Genomic DNA, 22,162 nt, shown 5'->3' on the forward strand with positions numbered 1-22,162 from the left:
TTGACTACCGGTACAAAGTGCTCCATATTGGGAAATCATTATGATGAAACTTTGGATATATATATATATATATATATATATATATATATATATATATATATATATATATATATATATATATATATATTAACTAAGCCAACTGTCTCAACTCCCTGGCAGAGCTAAACTTGAAAAATTCACTTCCTAATTTTCCTCTTTATTGGGATATTCTAAATTTCTTAACACACTGACATCTGCACCAAGTATGAAAGATAATTCAACACGAATAAAGCTATTTATTTGTCTCAATCAAATCAAAGAACTGAATTTCAACACAGAAATCGAAAGAGCCATTTCCAAAATTCTCAATATTTCTATTACAATATTAAATGTGATAATCGAACAAACCCCCAACATTTATAGATAGAGCGATATAATACGGTGCACGGAGGTTTTACAACACAAAGCTTTTTGGAAATAGGAAGAAATTTTATTAATTAAAAGCACTTATTTTTCTTGCAAGTACACTCTCCAAATGCAGCGTGCACATGGTCAGATGAAGAATTCTTTCGAATCTACTCTTTTCTCTTTCAGTTCAACGTTACACGATTATGCCGAGAGCTCCTCCGTGGCTAAGCGGTTAGCGTACGCGCCTTTGGCGTGGAAGACCCGGGTTCGATTCCCGGCGGAAGCTCATGTGGTTCGGATTCCACGTTAATCAGTAGATCGGCGTCTCATATGGCCTCGCTGCTGAACGGGACCTTAAAATCAACTCAACGATTTTGCCGGTTAGGCTAAGGAAGACGAAATTAATGCAAGTGAATGATGATGAGAGAATTTGTGGACTTGTGGGAGGAAACGAGAACACCCCGAGAAAACCCACGGACACGATGTTGTCCACCACAAGCTTACTTGGAAGAGGATCGAATCAGGGACCCTACGCACCAGAAATAAGCGCTCTACTACTGAGCCACGTATCCCCAACGTTCGATTGAAATGATTACCCGCTATCTATAGAGAGGGAACTTGGCTGAGTAAACAGACATTACCCAGAAGAACATTGGTGGTTATTGTGAAGTGGATATAAGTTAGAAAATAAGATAATTTCATTATAATCTAGAAAGAGGTTAATATTTCATTTTGTTCCGTATAAAATACAAATATTATTTTCACTAACTTATTTTGGCATTTCTTTCGCCTCTTCGCGCTATCGCATAGGCCTTTTTTACACCATATAAAAGCAACGCAAATAATAAAATTGGGTAGCAAAATGGAACACACCTGTGATCATAATTTGTTCCCGAAGTGAGCTATGTTTGAAAAATATGAGTATATCACTGTCTTTTCTTCATAAGAGAACGGTTCTCTTCCGATGTCACATATAGCCCTCAAAGTTCAGTGATAAATGTTCCCTCGGAAACCCGACGTTTTTCTTTAAGTATCTTTTTGTTCTCTATAAGACCAAACCATGCATTACGCATATTATTAGAGCATAACTATACGTACATTTACAGTCATCATACTTACACGAAGTATGTCATTATACATGTATGATATATTGTACTCAAACAAATGTGGATATGGAGAAGAATGGGGAAAATTAACTGTGCGAAACGAAAATCCAATGAAGAAATTTTAAAAATGATAGGAAAGAAAAGGTAGTATGGGAGACAAAACAAAAAAAACTGATAAGAAATTCTGTTTTAACAATAGTGATGGACAGTATGTGAAGGAAAAGAAATGGAGCGGAATAAGACAGTTGATAGATAGCTTGCATATTATGACAAAAATATTAGGAAAGGAACACGCAATGCATGGGCGCTTTTCAACTATGCTGCTAGTAATGATTATGATGGTGATTATGATGCTGTTGATATGAACAGAATTTAAGTATTTGAATGAATGCAAAAACATTGGTAATAAAAGGAAATAATTTATCTTTACAGTTGGAAATAGCATAATAAAATAAGCATCTCAAATTCAGAGTTAACGACAACGACCTTTGATCTTAGAAAAGAAAAACAGTGAAATAGATTCATAATTGTAACACTTTAAGAGATAACTAGATAACTTGTCAGCGTCTTAAGCTGCAAAAGAATCTCCTGAATATTACTAGTGGTAATAATATACAATGCATAGAGTTGAATATTTTTCTGTGTTATTATTGCTATTATTGAGCAATGAAGGGAAGAAATCTTTATGCTCAGTTGGGTGACGTGGGACATACAGGCGACACAGACCGTGAACCGACATAGCCTTGTTGCTTCAACAAGAACAAAGCACCTTCTTGATGGAAAACCTCAAACGAAAACTTGTCATCTCCAACGATACTAGCAGAGAAAAAAGAACGTTAAAAATATTCCCACCACAATCTGTTGAAGTGTGAACGAAAATTGCTTCAAACAACAAAACTAGAGAGAGAAAGAGAGAGATAAAAAAAATGATCATGGAGGATTTGAAAGAAGACTAAATGTAGTATAGTCGCGGTTTTGTCGGATGGTTATAACTGATGGACGGCAACCTTGATGACAGTATACAAGGAGCCTAAAGAAGGATAAAAAAGATGCTATTCGAACAGGTGCATTGCTCGTTCAAATTACGCTGCTCTGTCTGAAAATTAACATTAAATTCTCCACACCTTCGTTTGCACTCACACATACAGGATGGATTATATATAACATTTTGCGGTCTTTGTGAATCACATAAGTATATTTAGAATGCCACGCTTTGTCCAACATCCTCTTCTTCTTAAACTAAAATCAGTTATTTTTTAAGGTGATTACCAAGAAAAATGTAGCAGGTATTTGAGTTTCACTAAGGACTAGAACACTGAATAATAGAAATAATATTTAATGGTGATATTTAAAAACAGAAACAAGAAGTATTTTTTATTTCAAACTTTAATTGTAAGAAAGAACATTGAAGATAATATTAAAATATGAAAAAAAAAATGTTTGATGAAACAATAGTTGAATAATGGGATGATTGAAGAAAGATCCTTACCGAAAGAGTTTATAATAAACGTTTGTGATCAAATATATAGATAAAATTGAGATGTCCAGGCTAAGTACATTTCTTGCATGGGAAGTGCATAGATTGAACAAGGTGAATGGTGATTGGTAAATGGCGATTGGAAGCCTTAACTATCCTAGCAAGATTGCACTAGCGCAAGATAAAATCTATTGGTAGGTTTAATTAAGTTTTGTACAACGGTGCAAGTCTTTACTTTAGTATTAAGCAATGATTTCGACCACTGATAAATTTCAAGACTATATTCAGAAACATATTGCATCAAAGAACTAAGGAAAGAGTTAATTAATCTATTTATACCTGTGAGCGATTTTAAGGATTTGAGTGTATGAGGAACTTGAAGTAGTGTCAGTTTGATTGGATCTCCCTATCGAACTTGTCATGGAATGCTTGCAGAACTTTATACTCAAGAAGTAAAGTGCGAATTCTAAACTTGTAAGTTTCGATCGTGAATTTGGACGCCTGTGAAGTGGTGTGGTTCCATCAATATAAGAAAATCTCGGTTGTACCAAGAAGTGAAACGGTTTTCACTTAAGAAACCTTCATTTTTCTAATCAATAACTAAAATATTGCATTTACCTTTAAAAAAAAAAAAGATTGTGGTGATTATTGATTTTTATACGAATACGAAATATTACATGCAGAAAAAAACACATAGCTATAACTCAAATGGTGAGACCTAACAACAACAACAACATGTGAAATAATATACAATGTAGAGGGTACAGTGAACTGGAGTAACCTATAGCAAAGAAAAAATAAACATAAAGAGAAAGAAGAAAACACTTGTAAATTAATAATAAGAAAACAGATGATAAAGGCATAATTATTTTGTCTATATTTATCCGAACTTCCCTACACACTAGATGTATTTAATAAGCTTTAATCACACAAGAATGCAAACCACATTCGCAGTTGAGACAACTAGTCTAAGGGAAAAAATGACACTTATTAAAAAAAAAAAAAAAAAGCACAGTGTGATTCAAGAAACTACAATTAAGAAGATGACATTTGTAACTGGCTTGAAGAAGGTTCTTGAAGTTTTACACACACACACACACACAAACATGCATCCTCGCACAAAGACACAACAGCACGTAAAGACAAAGAATCGTAAGTTCTATATTAGGGATCATCAATAAGATGATTTGTCTGCAACAAAATAATATGTGACGCTACCTATAGTCTTACGTAAAATCCCCCTCATAGCGTAGTCGCTAATGCTCTTGCCTTCGGTGCGAGCAGTCCCGGGTTTGATTCACGATGAGGAGTACTCGGTAAAAAAAAATTGTAAAAAGCTTTTTCAGACCAGCTATCTGAATGAGGTTTTCCTGGGTTTTCCTCATTCACACGAGGCAAATGCCAGGATGGTACCTAAATTATAGGTCCCAGGTCGCTTCTTTCCTTCCCTAATCCTTTCTTCCTTCCCCTTCCCCGGATATGGTGCTCGCCGAGGGACGTCATCCCTCATACGTGACGGCCTAAAAGGCCATAGATACCAACAGTCCAGAAATCTACATCCTAAATCTTGCGTAAAATCCGAACCATTACTAGCCTTCAATATCAATCATTCTGTATATTAAAAAAGAAAAAGGCATTGAAAAGTATTATATCTTTCTTAATAATGTGTACACATGAACAGTTGTAAGAAGTTCAGGCTGCTTACAGCTGAAATAAAATAGTTTAAATAGTTTAATGATTACATTTAAAGCAGATGAATGGATAAAGCTCATGAAAATTCATAGTTTGGGATGATTAATTGACACATGTCAACGAGTACTTAGCTGTTTTTAATTGAAAGAAAAAAAAAACTATAATCTAAGTGAAATTTGGAACGCAGAAATACAGGAATTTGTTTCCATAGGAAGAAAAATCACAGCTATACCACAAGTTAGAAATTGAATATTAATGGACATTTTCTTATCGTACGAAAGAAGTATCGAAAAATGTATATATTATACGATAATACTTCTGTTTCTCTCAATATTCTTGAAGGAAATAATATTAATAAGAAATCTGGAAGAGAAAGTACGTCACGAAATCTCACAAACCATATTTATCAACATTCTCATCGAACTTGTAAACAGTCCTATCTCAAATTCCAGCGCAGTATGGGTGTGAGATCCTTGATAAATGAAGACGGATTTAAAAAGAATGAAAATAAAAAGAAACTAATACAAGGAACCGCTTTCAATGTTGCAATGACTGGGCATCTTGAAAGCACTCTTCGGCAGCTGGCAATAAGTCTACCAAAACAAAAGGGAGTTTGTTCCATTCGAGAACCAAAACAAAAGAAGTGCTTCCACTTCATCATCTTCTGAGCCTGGGTTTGTCTTGCTGCTGTGTTAAAATGGTGATTTTAAAAGTGGTATAAAAAAAGTATCTACATTTCAACGTCTATATTCGACAGTTTTAAAAAACGAGCTTGTTGTTACCTCTTTTGGGTGTATGTTTACTCTACCTGTTTATCAAAAACAGCTAGAAAGAAGCGGAGGTCTTGGCCATGATGTAATAAATCCCTTCAAGGTGTCCGATCCTTGAACCTATGAAGGCCATATTCGAATCATCACTAATTTCGCGAACTTACGGAAAGGAAACTGTTGGAAAACTAAAACAAGTCTCATTAACCGTTGTAAATGTAGGCAGCGGCAACACTCTTCGTTGTTTTCTAATAAGTAAAGACTATCTGCCAGGCCTACATGAGACTTCCAACACAACTAATCGTCTGTTGCAAGAGAAGCTTGTAGACGTACAAGGAAAATGAACCTAGAGGGGAGAAGTTGCGGTAACTAATTGAACGGCAAACAATGTCACACATAGTGGAACTTCATATGCAAACTAACACACACACACACACACACATACATATATATATATACAGAGAAAGCAAAAGAAGTATGCAAATGTACACAGGAAGTAAGAAGCTTTATTTTGGGAAGTGAAGATGAACAGTGAGGAATGTTTGCATTTAAGAAGACTGAGCCAAGCATATATAGCTGGTGGAGGTAATGGATTTCAAAAGACGACAACCAACGCACAACGACCTATTATGGTAAACTGACCACTCGAACAGAAAATGGATGGTTTCCCTGCAGTAAGCATATTACACTCATCCGGTTGAAAGCTTAGACACCAACGCTTGTCTCTAACCTACAACACACTCTATTTTTTTTTTTTTTTTTTTGTCTTATATTTCTTGTTGCTTCATATTATTCTTCTGTCATCAAACCCTGAAAATTCTGCCATGTAAGGATGTATTCCTAAACATGTAATTTAAAGTTTTTCTATTTCATCTTTCTTGAAAATACATAAATGGACAAGCCCAATGTTCGAGCATGTAAGGCGAACTCACTTTTCGATAGAAAAAGAAGTCAGTGGAAATAATAATAACCATGTCTGTAAGTCAGAAAACTAAAAAATTAAAAGTATTTTCCATTTTTCCAGGCTATTAGCTTTTAGGCATAGGCATAGAGCGCTTTACTCTAGACCTTTTCAAGTTATATGGGCATTATTCGTTGTTTAAAAATATAATAAGCGGAAGGGACATTTAACCAAGAATCTTAACAGAAAAAGTAGAATTTAACTAAAAATCAATATGTACCAGGCCCGCAATTTTGGGTAGGCCCGCTCTCTTTCTTATGAATACATTAGACATTTGATTGATTAACGACAGTGGGAAATTACTTTTACAGTAGTGGTTGATGCTATTTGTTAAACTATTATTTACCATTAATATAAATAGTGAAAGATATATTTAGTTTTTATTGTTTTTTTTTTTGCGTTTATATATTTTTTAAACTTTTTGGGTAGGCCCGTGCCTATCCGGCCTACACGCTAAAGTCGCCCGCCACTGATATGTACATTGCTGAGTAGCTGCTATGTGCAAGCTCAGTTGAAAGAGTTAGTTTACTATCTACATTTAGGCTTCGTAATAACAGACGGTTCTCTCATGTAGTTTATCAGTATACAGTATATCTTCGGATTTAACTGGAAGAATCCACTTATCAAATATGTATTATTTAACTTAAATTAAACAAAGTAAAATAATACATCAAAAAACATTTTTTTCTTTATTTGATTCAAATATTAACAGAACTCAGCTCCTGAACAATGTCTAAAACTCGCATATTGTAACCTATGCAAACAGTTGCCATCCACCTAATTCTTTTCAACTTAATTTTCTCAACATCCACTTCAGGTTACTTCTGGATTAATCATGTCAACACAAGATCTTTAATATCTCGAATTCTCACAACGTTACTTCCTCTAAAAAAAAATCTACATCTAAATTTCTTTTGAAACACTGCAGTTCAGATGCTAACAACCTAATTTCCACATTTAACTTCATTTTCACAGAAGACAGATAATTCCGCAAATGTTTTGGGCATGAAAGACAGCATATAAATCATTATCTATTATTAATATAAATTTGACAGTATCCAAATAAGGAATTTTCACTTGACCATTGAAAGAAAGCCTACGATCGTTTTTGAAAGTAAAATGTAAATAACAATGTTACCAGCCAGTTAAGTTGCTATGCATCTATTCCAATTGAAAACCATAGAAAGGTGAAATGTAACTTTTGACCGAAATTGGGTTATGGATATCATCGTGTATGCCTTGAGAAGTAGAATCTCTTATCTTAATATTATAGATCATAGATCATTTACAGTCAATAGCTTTTTCTCCTGCTATATACTAAGTAGGCTGTGGGTTCAAAGTTTAGAAATTCAATTTTCTCAGAATCAAAAAAAGTTAACCTTTCTCATTTCTACCCTGTGATCTCCAATTCTAATTACTCTTTTGGTTATAGTATACGTATATCATTAAGTTACGACATATACAGTTTCAAATATTTGGAATATATGTATTAATTGTATCGTCGAAACAACAAGTAGATCACTCCTTATATGTTCTTTTGCGAATTACTTCACACATATTGATCTCAATAATGTTTCGTATCGTTCTTACACTCAGTTCTACAAGTTCGAGCTGTTATCTCTGTCATTCGATTCAAAGGTATTAGTATATGTATGTTCATTATTTCTTTCTTGACATAATTCGAAAATTATAAATTATATTTTAGCTTTAAGTCAGGGAATTACTCTCATTAGTGCCAGAAGATCAACATCATCCCAGTATCATGTGCACCATGAAAGTCGTTCAAAAGTAGGTCATAATTTTAACATTTTTGGCTACAATTTTAGAAAGGCGGATTTTATGAAATTATACACTAGTTTAATGTGTGTCGATTGGGAATACCTATGGGAAAATGAAATGAAATGAAATCTTTGAGTTTTACGTCCCACGATTATGCCGGTTAGGCTAAAGGAGACGGTGATGATAAGTAATGGATGAAATGGTGGAATGAAGAAAGTGGGAGGAAACAGGGAGAGCCCCGAGAAAACCCATGCACACGCTGTTTGTCCACCACAAAGTTCACTTGGCGGGGCTGGGATCGAACCCGGGACCCTTTGCACCAGAGGTAAACGCTCTACCAATGAACCACAGGAATGCCTATGGAAACACAATAATGTTAATGACCTAGTGAGTAGGCTATATGATATTATATATGAAGTATTCGATACTTGCGCCTCTCACAGGAAAAACTCTGCCTCGAAATTTCTGTGCTGATTCACTAAGGATATAGTTAACAATAACAATAAATTTTGAACATTTTATTATTTTGGCTTGAGATAAAGATCCTGAAGGCCAAGGATGATTTACTTTTGTTTGATTCAGTTCCACTTAAGAATTAAAAACAAAGCTTTCGAACATTTTATTGCTTTGGCTGGAGATAAATATAATAATTTTTCAAATATTAATTACCTTTTATTATGTAATTCTATTCGTGGATTAAGAACACTCGGCTTTCTGAACAGAGTTGGATTGACGGGTTTCTCGAACCAGATTGTACACCTAATAAGACGATGCATTAGGTGTCTTTAGTGGTCGAATTGGATGTAAATTACTACTGGTATGCTAAAATCGTCAAAATAAATCAATCTAAAAACGAATGTAATCTTGTTTGTGATCGTATCGCGGTCGAACAGCTGGATAGATTACATGAATTTTTGGACATGTTAGTACCTACCTTGAACAGGATTTTCTGTCATGTCACTTTGATTAAAATGCACAGCACAGCCACAGCAAGGGTTCAAAATTTATGCCCAAAACATAATATATCAGGCCATTAACAGTAAACAAATCTCTAAACTATCGACACCAAATTATTGTATTAGTATCAACAACTTATAGGCAACTTATAGGTTGTCATAATTTATAGTAGTTAATGAAACCAAAACAAAAAATTACCTATTTTTGATCAAGTTGCTTAATGCATGGGAAGAGCTCACTGAATTGTCGATTGCGCTAAATTTGGTTAGTTGGTCTTAACCCGCTTTTCAGCACTTTAGCTGAAAATACATAATACGAAGGAATTTTATGTAGGTTAGAAGACCAGGTTGTCTTGTTTCTTAAGATGTTCCTGTTTTAATATGGAGAACTGTTGAGTTTTTGTGCCAGGAAGGCGGAACATCTCTCAATGGAAGTAGTGAAAGAAAAAGAAAAAATCAAATTATTTAAAGAAGAGAATTATTGTGTCTTTATACTAAAGTGTAAAATGTTCTCCGAGCTTTTCTTGGTCAATCTTATTTTAGACAAGTAAAAAAAAAAAAAAAAAAAAGTATGTAGGTAGGTAATCATTCAATACAAGATTCCCACCTCCTGAGCGTAGGAAGCTAAAGACCTTCGGAATTAAATAAAAGACCACCCATTCGCAAACTGTCAGTGCCTTAATCGCAATGAGTTAAGATTAATGAACATTTCTTAATGAAATCGACATGCTAATATAGAGTTAAAAAAGGTTTACTAATGATGTTCCATTATTGCCGATATAATAGGACTAGAAAGTATCAGCTCATAAGAAGAAAAGAAAATACATTACATTACAATTACACATTATAGAAACTAAAGCAGCATCTTTACTAAAAATAAAGGAACATACTTTATAATGCTAGCTGACAAAAGAGGCTTTTGTAATGACAACAAAAGTTTAATTATCGTACTAAATATACAAGTATTTTATAATGAAGGTGCTGAAAAAAATTGTCAAAGAATTCAAGACCAGCTTAAACAATAGTCTTTAGCAAAAGATGATGTATTGTTAGGAAGAAACGAAAGATAATTAATTTTCTAAAATATATCGGTAGCCGGAGGTATTGGAAGTGAGGAATAAAATGTTTATTACATATTGCCCAACTTGAGGAGTTCCTTGGATTTTTCCTGAATTCCAGCAACATAAAGTGATCCTTTTTCATGTGTCAAGTTACATTGTTTTATGAGAATACCATATATTGTTAGAATGATTTTCATTGGTGGTTGTACAAATTAGCTGACGACAATAATTTTCCTGTGTTAAAATTGAACTTCACCGTCTTAATAACAAAATATGATCCAGCTGCATTGTCACCAAGTGTGAAAGAGAGTGGAGTGCCTAAGTCACATGTGTGGAACGTTAACCAGCAACAAACTCTCTAACACTTTATGCTACGGTTCTTCCTCACACTTATTTTCGTGTTCTTTTCTGTCAGCTAAGATGATCTCTTACAAATGTTTATAGAGATTTTTTGTTCAAAATTTAAATATATTAAATACGTACACGACAAAGCTCATATGTCGGATGATAATTCAAAAAATGAAATGAAATAAAATCTGAGTTTTACGTCCCACGGTTATGCCGGTTAGGCTAAAGGAGACGGTGATGATGAGTAATGAATGAAATGGTGGAATGAAGAAAGTGGGAGGAAACAGGAGAACCCCGAGAAAACCCACGCACACGGTGTTTGTCCACCACAAAGTTCACTTGGCGGGGGCTGGGATCGAACCCGGGACCCCAAGCACCAGAGGTGAACGCTCTACCACTAAGCCACCGCGGCTTCAAGATGATAATTCAGTCCTGAAACAATTTCTGAAATTATTACTTAAGACTATATTTAAATACTGTACAAATATATTTAAACACTATTCAGATTGAAGTTAATATAACTGAGAGCGTTACTAGAACAATAAATCAGTGCTGTAACGTGATTTTATCGTGTAACCGGTGGGAAGCACAGATTATAGAAAGGAAATATTCCAAAAGGTGGTTTCTTGACGTAGGCAGTATGTTACAAAGGGTTAATGCTACTGAATTTGGTAAAATCTCATGAAAGCGCTAAATATACATGTGTATTCCTAGAAACTCATTTCGAAATTGGAAATAATTGTTCTCGGGATATCGACCAGGTGAACACATCATCTGGTTGATTTCCTGAGAGCAATTATTTGCATATGACACCAGAAAAGCTTCAGCTTCTATTCATTTTGAAATTTTTAGTATCACGTAGAGTAGAGGAAAGGTAAGTATACAAAAATAGCTAGAAATTATACCACGCGCTGCCATATTGTTCTTTTTAATAAAAGAAGGTTAAGTACTTACTTGGCGGTATTTTGGATTTGAGCATATCCATGGCAACTACATTGATGATCATGACCCAGATGGGGCAGTCTAGGAGGTCTGGTTCGTTCTTGACAAATGCGACGGCAGTGATACACTGGCATTCCAATTTTCTGCGGTCAGGATACGCTCTCTTCAATTCCCTATTAACATTCTGTTGAAATTTCTTCATGTCGAATAACTATTAAAGAAAGAACGGAAAATGAAAAAAGATGCAATACAAAGGAACAACTCTTTGAGAACATATAAATACAAAGCGACCACATAAATACTGACCCAAAAGAAAGTATTAGTTCAAAACATAGCTTCCCTTGTTGAATAATAATATTTTATTTGAAATGAAAGAATATTTCCCTGTTACAGCAATCAGAAACATCTATACTCGCATGATGATTTCACCCGTTAATTGAACTTCTAAGGATTTTTTCTCTGATAATCGCTAGTCAGTATCACTATCTACCTCTACAATTTTTCATAATTCTGTTTAATTAAGAATACAAACTTCCTTGATTTTCTAAGTATAAAAAAAAAAAAAAAAAAAAAAAAAAAACACTTCTTGGCTGGTTATTGGGATTATTGAAAGCAGAATGGAATGGCAGTAAGTATTAGGGTCTCTGTGGATTTATGTGGTATTTTTTTTTATAATCGTAAATAGTGGCTAAATTTTTTTATAAGGCCGCATCCATCTTTTAATTTTCTCATATTTTATTTCCCTCCACTATTTTTCTTAAGACTTAAAATTGCTAGGTACTATTAATATATTTTACTCTTCTGGTTAAACAAAAGTTGGTAGTACCACTGGTAGGAATACGTTTCTCTAAGCATCTCTAATTTTCTACAGAAGCAAACGGGATATGATGTTCAGATAGTGAAGCAAAACAAACAAGTATCCCATAGCTATATATAATCTGGAGGTTTCCTTGACGTGTTGGAATTTTTACTATGTTGGTACATCACCAAAATACCGTGCAGAATAACTAGAATTATATTATGAGACTATAATTTCTTTAACCCACTTAGGTATCTAGCATAGCCGAAAGATGACTACTGTCTGAACTGAAATGTTTTGCTTTACATATGTTAGGTTTAATTAGTCCTGAAACAAAGTCTCCGAAAACATTTTCAAAGTTCCAAATGTTTCCTTGTTTTAACTACATGAGTAAACACATTGTTTGTTGCTCAGCATGTAGATCTTTACGGTAAAGGAAAGGTACAATATGCAGACTTTCTAGAGTATTCTGCATTGTGTATATATACGACTTGAATGAAACAATATAACATTTAAGAAAATACATAAAATAACAAATCGTAAAGGAAAGGTAAACAAATATAGACTACTGTTTCCGATCCTCTATCGCTGTAAGTAGAATATAACTCACAAGGATTTATCTTTGAAATTATTAATACTTAGTTATTAATTTGTGCTAAGTGTGGGATAATGCTTAGCTATTGACTACAGTTGATATCTTCTTTTTCTTGCTTTTTTTTTTTTCAAACCTGCTATAGCCTAATCCTTTTGCTTTCAACAAGAAAACATAACAATATGGAAATAAAAGCCACGTGTCATTGTTGCTGCCAAGCCCCTACAATATAATATGTTTTCCCTTTCGTTGCAGCAAGCATAGCGTCTTCCTGACAACACGTCTCCTGACCTGTAAAAGGTCAGAGGTTACCTACCTTGACCGGTTTCTCGAGTTCTAGTGCTCCATTGGGAAGCTTTAGGACATCATTGCTAACGCTTCCTTCCTCTGTCGTGCATTTAACATAAACGTTGCTTTTGGATACTCGCTTTATTAGAATGTTCCCTGCATCGTCCATCTTCACCTTAACTCCCTGCAATGGACAAGAAGAGAAAACAGATATTAGAGGAAGTTACAATGCACTTTATATACAGCACATGTAAAGCTACGTAGTACATTGGAAGAAATATTTTAAGAATGTTGATAACATTTAATCTTTTACCTTTGTTTTTGTTTTATTTTTTACAGTGGAAAGGTTACTGAGGTCAAATGACGAAAAAGAAGTGTCTGGTGGCACCACAAAATCAGATGAGGAAACAATCGTTCGTGTTCTCCGCAATGCATGTTCACTATTTTTTGTTATTTAATAATGAATACCGTACTTTAAAAAAAAAAACTTACGTACGCTTTGCTACGGAATAATCACAACTGGAGAACAATACAGGAATATTTTGTGGAAGTTTTACATAGCAATAATTTTTTAACTTACGTCGAGCAGTAATTATTCAATATGTTTGATAGTAGATGGATATGTCCCTAATAATAATCAATATATATCTAAATCAATAAATTCACAAATAAAGATAGAATACATTTTCCTGACCATATTTTCTAAATATCAAAATTACCCTTAAGAGACAGAGAACATGTCCTCACCTGCATATATGTCTTTGATTTTGTAATAGCTACTACTACAGGTCACTACCTACTATTGTTCCAATATAATGTAATTTTATGAGGCTATTAAAGGAAACGATAGAATACTCACAACAAACTTAGTTCTATATACCTGTACTTCCTTATGCCTTGAGGATGTTGCATGTGTAGGCCCTATTTAAGAACGAATGGAAGAATTTCTCACACTTTACGACTGGAGTGATTATTTTCGTAATTGGAAGTTACTTATTATAATTTAACCTATTATATCTGTTAGATTTTAATTCATGTTAAAATAATATATAGTACAATTCATCAGTGAACCCAAGGTCACGAAAAGAAATATTGAAGAAATCTACTTTGACCTCTAACAATGTAAAAATAAGGCCAAAGGAAAAAATCGATATGAACCAGGCTGCAGAGGAAGTGATGCCAATAACTTTTCCAGATCGAAGCTGAACTACTGCAGTCGGTAAGATGTTTACCTACGAACCGTCAGCTCGCGTTCGATTTTCGGTAGAGTTTGGATTTACGGCGGCGGTGATAAAGATGGTCAGATCATGGTCCTTTCCACATCCTCTCCTCCGAGATCAGGGAAATATAGGGCCCTACCTTCATGCGCCACCTACGACCCACACTGGCCTGTTCAGAATAGAGAAAGTTTACCTTTAACATCTTCTGCTGCCTTTAGATCATAGTCTCAGCATTCAGCAAACACTCAGTTGATAAAGATTAAATGAATTGAAGTCACATTTTAACGAAGGAGAACAAGTCCGCCCATGATGGGGTCAAGCCCGAGCTGTCCAAGTTACCGAGTACTCCATACCGTCCATTAATTACCGTAATTTTACTTCGGGTTTTGTTAAAGATATCTTCTAATTAACGATATTAGATTGAACAAAACCTGAGAAATGATCGATTCTTGAAATCCATCATGTTTCTTTGTTTTGCATTTTGTGCATTTTTCTTTGTTTTGAATAATAATAATTGGAAGAGGAGGGGGAGAAGGAGAAAGTTGACTTTCTCATAGTACTTACTCAGACATATTAGGGGAGGAAAATTCCCCACCAAAGTTCTAGAGTTCCCTCCCAATGTTTTTGAAGATACAGGTATAGCATGTAGTGATGAATATGGTCTCCCCTAGAGTTCTAGATTCTCCTCCCCCCCCTGAAACCGAGGAGACTGGATAAAGCACTGCTTTATCATACAAATTTAATTAATTTCCAATTTGTGAAATGTTGGGAATAATACTTATCTCTTGTACAGTACATGCTGTAGGTGTACAATTATATTGGAAAGTTGGCGGTAGAGGTCTTTCAACAATCATGCCAAATAAAGTTGGCATATTGACAACATTACTGAAAGCACCGCTATGTATACGTGCTAACTAGCACATATGCTTTCGTTTCAAACGTAGTTTCACGTTGGTATTGGTAAAACTACAAGTATATTTCTGTTATTGACAGTTAGTATTTTAGAATTTTATATGCTATTACTTGTAAAAATTTCAGAACATATAACAAAACTCGCTTTATGGCTATTGTTGAGAAAACTTCTCCGAGGCGAAGTGTAAATTGGTTTTGACGAATTATTTTTTAAAATTTATTGATGTACCAATTACCCAAATCAAAAGTGAATTGAAGACCAACTCTGATTTCTAATATTGTATAGAAAACATTGGACTTCCCACTCACATAACATATACAAACTTGTGACGATGTGAAGAATATCTCATAAAAGAAGATACAGGGAGAACACCTACCACATTCTTACTGACGTGCAAATTCTTATCCATTAGTGGACGAAAATATTATAAAAGCTGACTTACTAAAGAAATGATAATGGTCTACAATCCTTCGCTAACACGATATGGTTCACATAAGACTTAATGTAAGCAAAAACTGGGGAAAGGAGATCGCAGTTTGCTCGTAAAGCATTCATTTCAGATGCATATATTGCAGACCATCAAAGTCTGCAGTGTTCAACAACATTTTTGCGCCTTTTACCATTATACCGCTTGCTTTTACTATCTTTATTATATTTCCCACGTTCAAATCGTCATCAACCGGCTTCAATTTTCGGCCAATTAATAATTTTGCCTGCTCTTTCAAAGGTATTAGAATACATTGTTAGTGATCAAATTCGAACCCATCTAATAAAATACATTTTTTTTTATCCGTTTCAATCAGGCTTCAGAAAGTATCACAGTACTGCTACAGCTGTTACTTATGTCACTGACGACATTAGACTAGCAATGGATAGAAAGCAAGTAACTGTTCTTGCTCTACTAGATTTCTCTAATGCTTTTCAATCAATTATACATAAAATTCCCTTCCATAAATTGACGACAAAATTTAACTTCTCCAATGGTGCTGTGAAATGGGTCAAAAATTATCTATAGGGACGAAAGCAAGTTGTAACCGTAGCCGATACTTCTTCTGCGAAATCTAACTCACGGCGTCCCTCACGGAAGTGTCCTTGGCCCTCTCTTATTCTGTCTGTACATTAACGACCTTCCTTCTGTCTTACAATACTGTAAGTATCACCTATACGCAGATGATTTTCAAATATATATATCTCAGGTCAATCCGAAAATTTGGACAATTCAATTAAACAAATGAATGACGATTTGCAAAGCGTTCTAGTCTTTGCATTCACTCACTAGATTAAAGAAAATTCTACCCACTGAAACAAAGCTACTACTTGTCAAATCTCTAATATTCCCTCACCTTGAATATTGTGATGTAGTTCTATCAGACTTAAATGAAGAATTAGCATACCGTTTGCAACGTATACAAAATGCCTGTATACGGTTTGCTTATAATCTCAAACGATCAAATCATTTAACTCCATACTACAGAAAGCTAGGCCTTTTGAAACTTGCCGATAGACGTGATTTGCATCCACTCGCACTTCTCCTTAAGACATTGCGCTTTCAACAACCTTCCTACTTATTTCAACGTTTGTAACCACTAAATGCTCACCACGATCACAATACAAGATCAGGTGTAAATAAATTCCTTTCTCTTCCCCTACATTCGTCAAAATTCTACTCGAATGCGTTCTTTGCATCCACTATCCGTGCATGGAATGAACTTCCATTCAACACAAGACAATCTCAGTCAATCAACCTATTTAAGAAGTCGGTTGAGCAGATCCTCCATAAATCTATCAAGGCTTACTAATATCTGAAAAAAAAAAATGCTGATTTTTATATTTCTTACCTTGTATTTCTTTTGTTCACTAAATGTACGTGACTATATTATGTGGTTATTGGTGGCAATCTAAGTAATCTATGTGTGTATGTGATGTGATGCGCGCGCGCGCGTGTGTGTGTGTGCGTATGATTGAGAGTGTTTTATGTATTTTATACATAATTTATTATTGTTATTGTACCACTAATCATGATACTATTGTATTGCATGGTCAAGTGGGAGACAAGGCATGATTAGCCTTAACTTCGCCACATAAAATAAGACTAAATAAGTAAAGACAAAAAACAGAAAATTTAGCCTAACCGCATCAAACAAGCCATAAACGGCACGAGGTGGTATTAACGGGACGCGTGCTTATCATCGTTAAAATTACGTTAAAAATTAGAATATTTTTCAGTATGTATCAATAATAATAATAATAATAATAATAATAATAATAATAATAATAATAATAATAATAATAATAATATCACTGACATAAAAGAACACTAAAATACTCCTTTCAAAGTACTGGTAATCAACATAGTAAATATTCAGATATAAAGATGAAACAACGTGTTGACTAAGTTTGGACATTATTTTCTGTACAAGAGGATAAAAGATTGCAACATCGCTTTTCTCCCTAGCTGATCACCGGAAGACCATCTTAAACTAGAAGGAGTTGTTGAAATATTCCATCCATGTTACCAAAGAAACATGTTGGTTCAACGGTGCCGACTTTCCAAAATTTATGTGGATGCATATCAATGGCGGGTAGTGTTATATGCTTTCAGGGGTTTCTCGATATTTTTTGATTGATTTCCGTTTAGTTAAAATCTTTTATGAACACTGTCATAAAGGGCGGTGCTCAATTCTATTCACAATGCAGTTCCATTCTATCCCTTTTTGTTATTGTGAGGACTGTCTTTGACTAGGCCTGAGACAGGCGTGGAAGGAGAAAGTGTGTTGCTTAGTTGCCTTTGCACAGATACATTTGAAATAATTATGTTTTAGACGTTAGAAATTTTAACTTTCATCTCAGCTTTAATTGCTTGTTATTTTTTGATAATAGGAAGTGAGAAATATTTATATTATTTTGTTTCTATAAAACTAAAAATCTTGTGGGTGTGGCGCACCCACAAGATTATTTGGGTGGGTGCTGGAGTCCCGTAGCACCCACGTAGTCGGCGCCCATGTGTGGGTTACTTCAATGGTGTTCGCTTCCTTTGAAGCCGCCTGAGGATGATTTGGCCGCACCGACTTTATATCCATCCATTTCTCACTCTTTATTTGCATTTATCATCGTTTTTCTAACATACAGGGCATAACAACAGGACATCAAATTAAAACTTTTATCTCATTTTTTCGACGCTTGTGTAGATTAAAATTTTGAGAAATTGTACAATATTATAACGGCAAGAAATGCCCAAATATGGCACTTTTGTCTGTCGATAAATCTCTTTGAGCCGAACAAAGTAATATGGATAAGTGCATAGTTTTCAAGAAAACTGATAAATCTAAAAATTGTTATAGTATGATAACTATGCCACCTGTCACCATGAAGCTCATATTATGGTGTATTCTCATCAAGCTTTACACTATGACACTAGCAAGAAGACAGTACACAGTTAATGACATATAGCCTAAAATTATTATTATTTCTTAAACTTTAATTTCTGTCTAACTATATATAGTGCCCAAAGATGAGACATACATCAATCGATAGATCGCATATAGCTAAACAGGCGCGCACCCAGAAATTTTTGTTGGGAGGGGTACAAGCTTTGGGGGAGAGGGTCCAATACTACAAGTCACTACATCTATGTAGTATTGAACTAGTATTATTCTGCACCCGAGAAGACAAGTAAATGTAAAATATTTCCACCTATATTTTCAGAAAAAAATGATAGATTGTTTTTTTTATATAAGAGAGAATACAGATGAAATGTAAGATCAAATTTTCATGTAACATTAGTCATTTTCCCTTTTAAATAAGTACAGTTTTATTGAGAAAGGGTACAAATGTATGTTGAGGTAGGAAGTTTTGGTGGGATCCGGACCTGGTAGATCTCCTCCCCCCCGTGGGTGCCCCTGGAGCTGAGTAAAATAAGATTGTTGAGCATAAATTCTCATGCATAATTTCCGAAAAATCGAGAGAAATGAATATTAAGACGCTTATTATTTGTTGCCACGTGAAAAATATCCCGCTAACTAGCAAATTGTTGGTTTGTCTTCTAACGGCGACATGCATATTTCTAAATGAACTGAACTCAAATTTCTGATTTTACGTCCTACGTTAGTGCCATAAGGATGTGGGAGAAAACTGGAGACTACTCCCAAAAATTCACAGACACGATATTCTCTAGCACAAACTCGCGTGTCTAAACCGGGGATCTCTCGCATCAGAGGTGAGTAATAGATCACTGAGCCATCTTGTCCCCATATACACTTAACAGTAACTCAATTGACACACATGCTCTACTTGTACACCATACTTGTAAGTAATAATTTAAAAAAAAAAGAATATTTTCTTACACAATGATTGGCAGATAGTATTTCGGTGTGAAGAAAATAAAGCTGACTAAAAGCTGACCAAATTTTAATACTTTGCTCATTATTCTGAAAGTTACCTGAAAAAAGTAAAACTGAAAATTACTTGAGAATCATAATAAAGTAAGTTCTACAGAGGAATTTGAAGCTTAAAATATATAAAACGATAATTATGCTTGTTGTTTTATGTGGTTGCAAACATGGTCGCTTACTCTGAGGGAAGAACGTAGACTGAAAGTATTTAAGAACAAGATTTTAAGACGAATATTCAGACCCAAGAGGAACGGGAATGGTGGAAACTTCATAACAAGGAACTAAATAATATATACGGTTTACCGAACTTTGTAGTGTAATCAAATCTAGGAGACTCAGGTAGGCAGGTCATGTAGCCAGAATGGAAGAAAATAGGAACGCTTTCAAAGTCGTAACTGGAAGGCCAATCGTAAAGCGACCATTAGGAAGACCTAGGCGCAGATGGGAGGACAATATTAAAATGGATCTCGCTGAAATAGGAATACAAAGTGGAAACTAGATCCAGTTGGCTAAGGATAGAAGTCAATGGAGAGCTTTTGTGAACGCAGCATTGAACCTCCGGGTTTCATAGGCTATAGAGTTAGTTAGTTTGTTAGTAAGTCGATTGACTTTACAACTTTCAAATTGTTAGATTGCAACACCAGGCAATAGTGATTCAATGGCAACTAAAAGTGATTTCCAGAAATAAAAATTATTTGTCACTAATTTGAATATAATCTTTAGTAACGTTCTGAGAATTGCGTTATTTCTACCTTTAAGAAAACGTATTTCAATTAATTTAATATAGGTAGTCTCAAAACTGTTTAAATATATCAAGTTAACATTCGAATTCAGTTTTGCAAACAACTATGCCACAAGAAAAGATAATCACGGAAATAAGAGGTTAATTTGTTTTCGAAGAACATAAGAAATGTATTAAATGTTGTACATAAATACTCTGTTTATTAAGTAAACTAAAAATATATAGTATTTAATGTCTTAAAAAAGGACTTTCAAACAACCTAATTATAAAGTTATCGATGTTCAAAACAGATATAAAAGCGCATATTCTGTCAAAGATTACATCACGTATAACGCTGCTATATAAAATTTATGACATACTTAAACAATAAGTAAAAGTATTATAAATCTGCTGGAACATTCACTTCCACTACAACAGGAAAAACATAATAACTTGAAAGTTAGTGCATACTTTGGTTTTTCGTTCTAAATAAATGATTTGTTTAAGAAAAGAGAAAAAATGTGAATCTAGAACGCAAAGTATTATGAAAAAAAAAAAAAAAAAAACAGGAAAATTATAGATTCAATTCACTCACAAGTGCTGTCATGTGTGTCATTTATTGAACGTAGATGTCATTCAATACATTTTATACAGTACAATAATCTTTCGTTGTTTCGATTGAAAAAAGTGATTAATGTGTAACATTTTAAAACGACGTTATGTGTCCATAACAAGTAATGAGGATTAATCCAACGTAATTATAATATATATATATATAAAATACAGATGTACAGTAAGTTTTGAAACAAACAGAATCAAAGTGTCACACTCTATCAGATACAAAAACAATATAACGGTGGTAGAAACGGGTGGTAGAAATATGAATGTTTAACTAAAGGATCGCGAGATTAATGTGAATAATGCATAATGATTTACAAAGAAAAGAATTGCACTGAATTTTCTTAACAATGAAAAGCATGACCAATCACATTACATACAATTATCACTACTTATTATGATTATTATTTATAGTTGCTTTTTCCTTTTCATCACAAAAAGTGAAAGGTTTAATGGTTATTTGTTTACGACACTTTCACATTTTAAGTGATTAAACATTTGCAAGTTATTCAATCAGTCATATACGTATTTTTAAGTTATTGTTTAATATGGTAATAATGCATTTTATTAATTTCATAATGTTCTTTTTTTTACTTATTTATTTTATTTAATAAATGAAAACATACTTTTTCGGTGTTTATTCTAAATTTATATAAAACAATAAATAATAGTAACCTTCTAATTTCAAGCACTCTTCATGTTCGTTTTGCTGATCACATTTTTTTCTTGAGAAAAAAGAAACAGCCTCTAAGCCAGCGTTTCCCAACCGGTGTGCCGCGGCACAGTGGTGTGCCGCGATTGGGTCGCTGGTGTGCCGCGAGGAAATCGGAACAAAATTATTAATTCTATAGCAATCAAATTGCAAGACATACAGAAAAAGGTATATTTGTATTTCAAATTACTACTATGAATCTAAAATTTAAAGTTTCATACTGTGTTACTTTTCTGTAGAACATTTTTCTGTACATTTCTAATTTTGAAAAAAAAAAGTATTTGTTATCATTGTTATGACCATTATTGCTTCTTTATTGTTGCAGACTATTTCGTAACTTGAAATTTTAAAATATTATTCAATCCTTCCGGCAAAGTAAACATGCATACGAATTACCTATATTTGTGTTTTAAAAGTAAAAGAGATTCGTTT

General features: G+C 34.0%; 1 protein-coding gene across 6 annotated transcripts in view; it reads right to left on the bottom strand.

Moving 5' to 3' along the window:
* Positions 1 to 22,162, bottom strand: part of exp (expansion) — an 857,631-nt gene that overhangs the window by 119,120 nt on the left and 716,349 nt on the right. For all 6 annotated transcript variants that reach the window (XR_014131199.1, XR_014131200.1, XM_081755448.1 and 3 more), the window contains exons 5-6: positions 13,184 to 13,339; positions 11,489 to 11,687 (exon numbers count right to left, since the gene is read on the bottom strand). Coding sequence is in view for 4 of the 6 variants with exons in the window: in XM_081755448.1 (XP_081611574.1) it covers positions 11,489 to 11,687; positions 13,184 to 13,339 (355 nt within the window). In the remaining 2 variants the exon portion in view is untranslated. The remainder of the gene's footprint in view (positions 1 to 11,488; positions 11,688 to 13,183; positions 13,340 to 22,162) is intronic.

This window comes from Thermobia domestica, chromosome 4 (genome assembly GCF_964235325.1).
Source record: "Thermobia domestica chromosome 4, izTheDome1.hap1.1, whole genome shotgun sequence".
NCBI classification, from domain to species: domain Eukaryota; kingdom Metazoa; phylum Arthropoda; class Insecta; order Zygentoma; family Lepismatidae; genus Thermobia; species Thermobia domestica.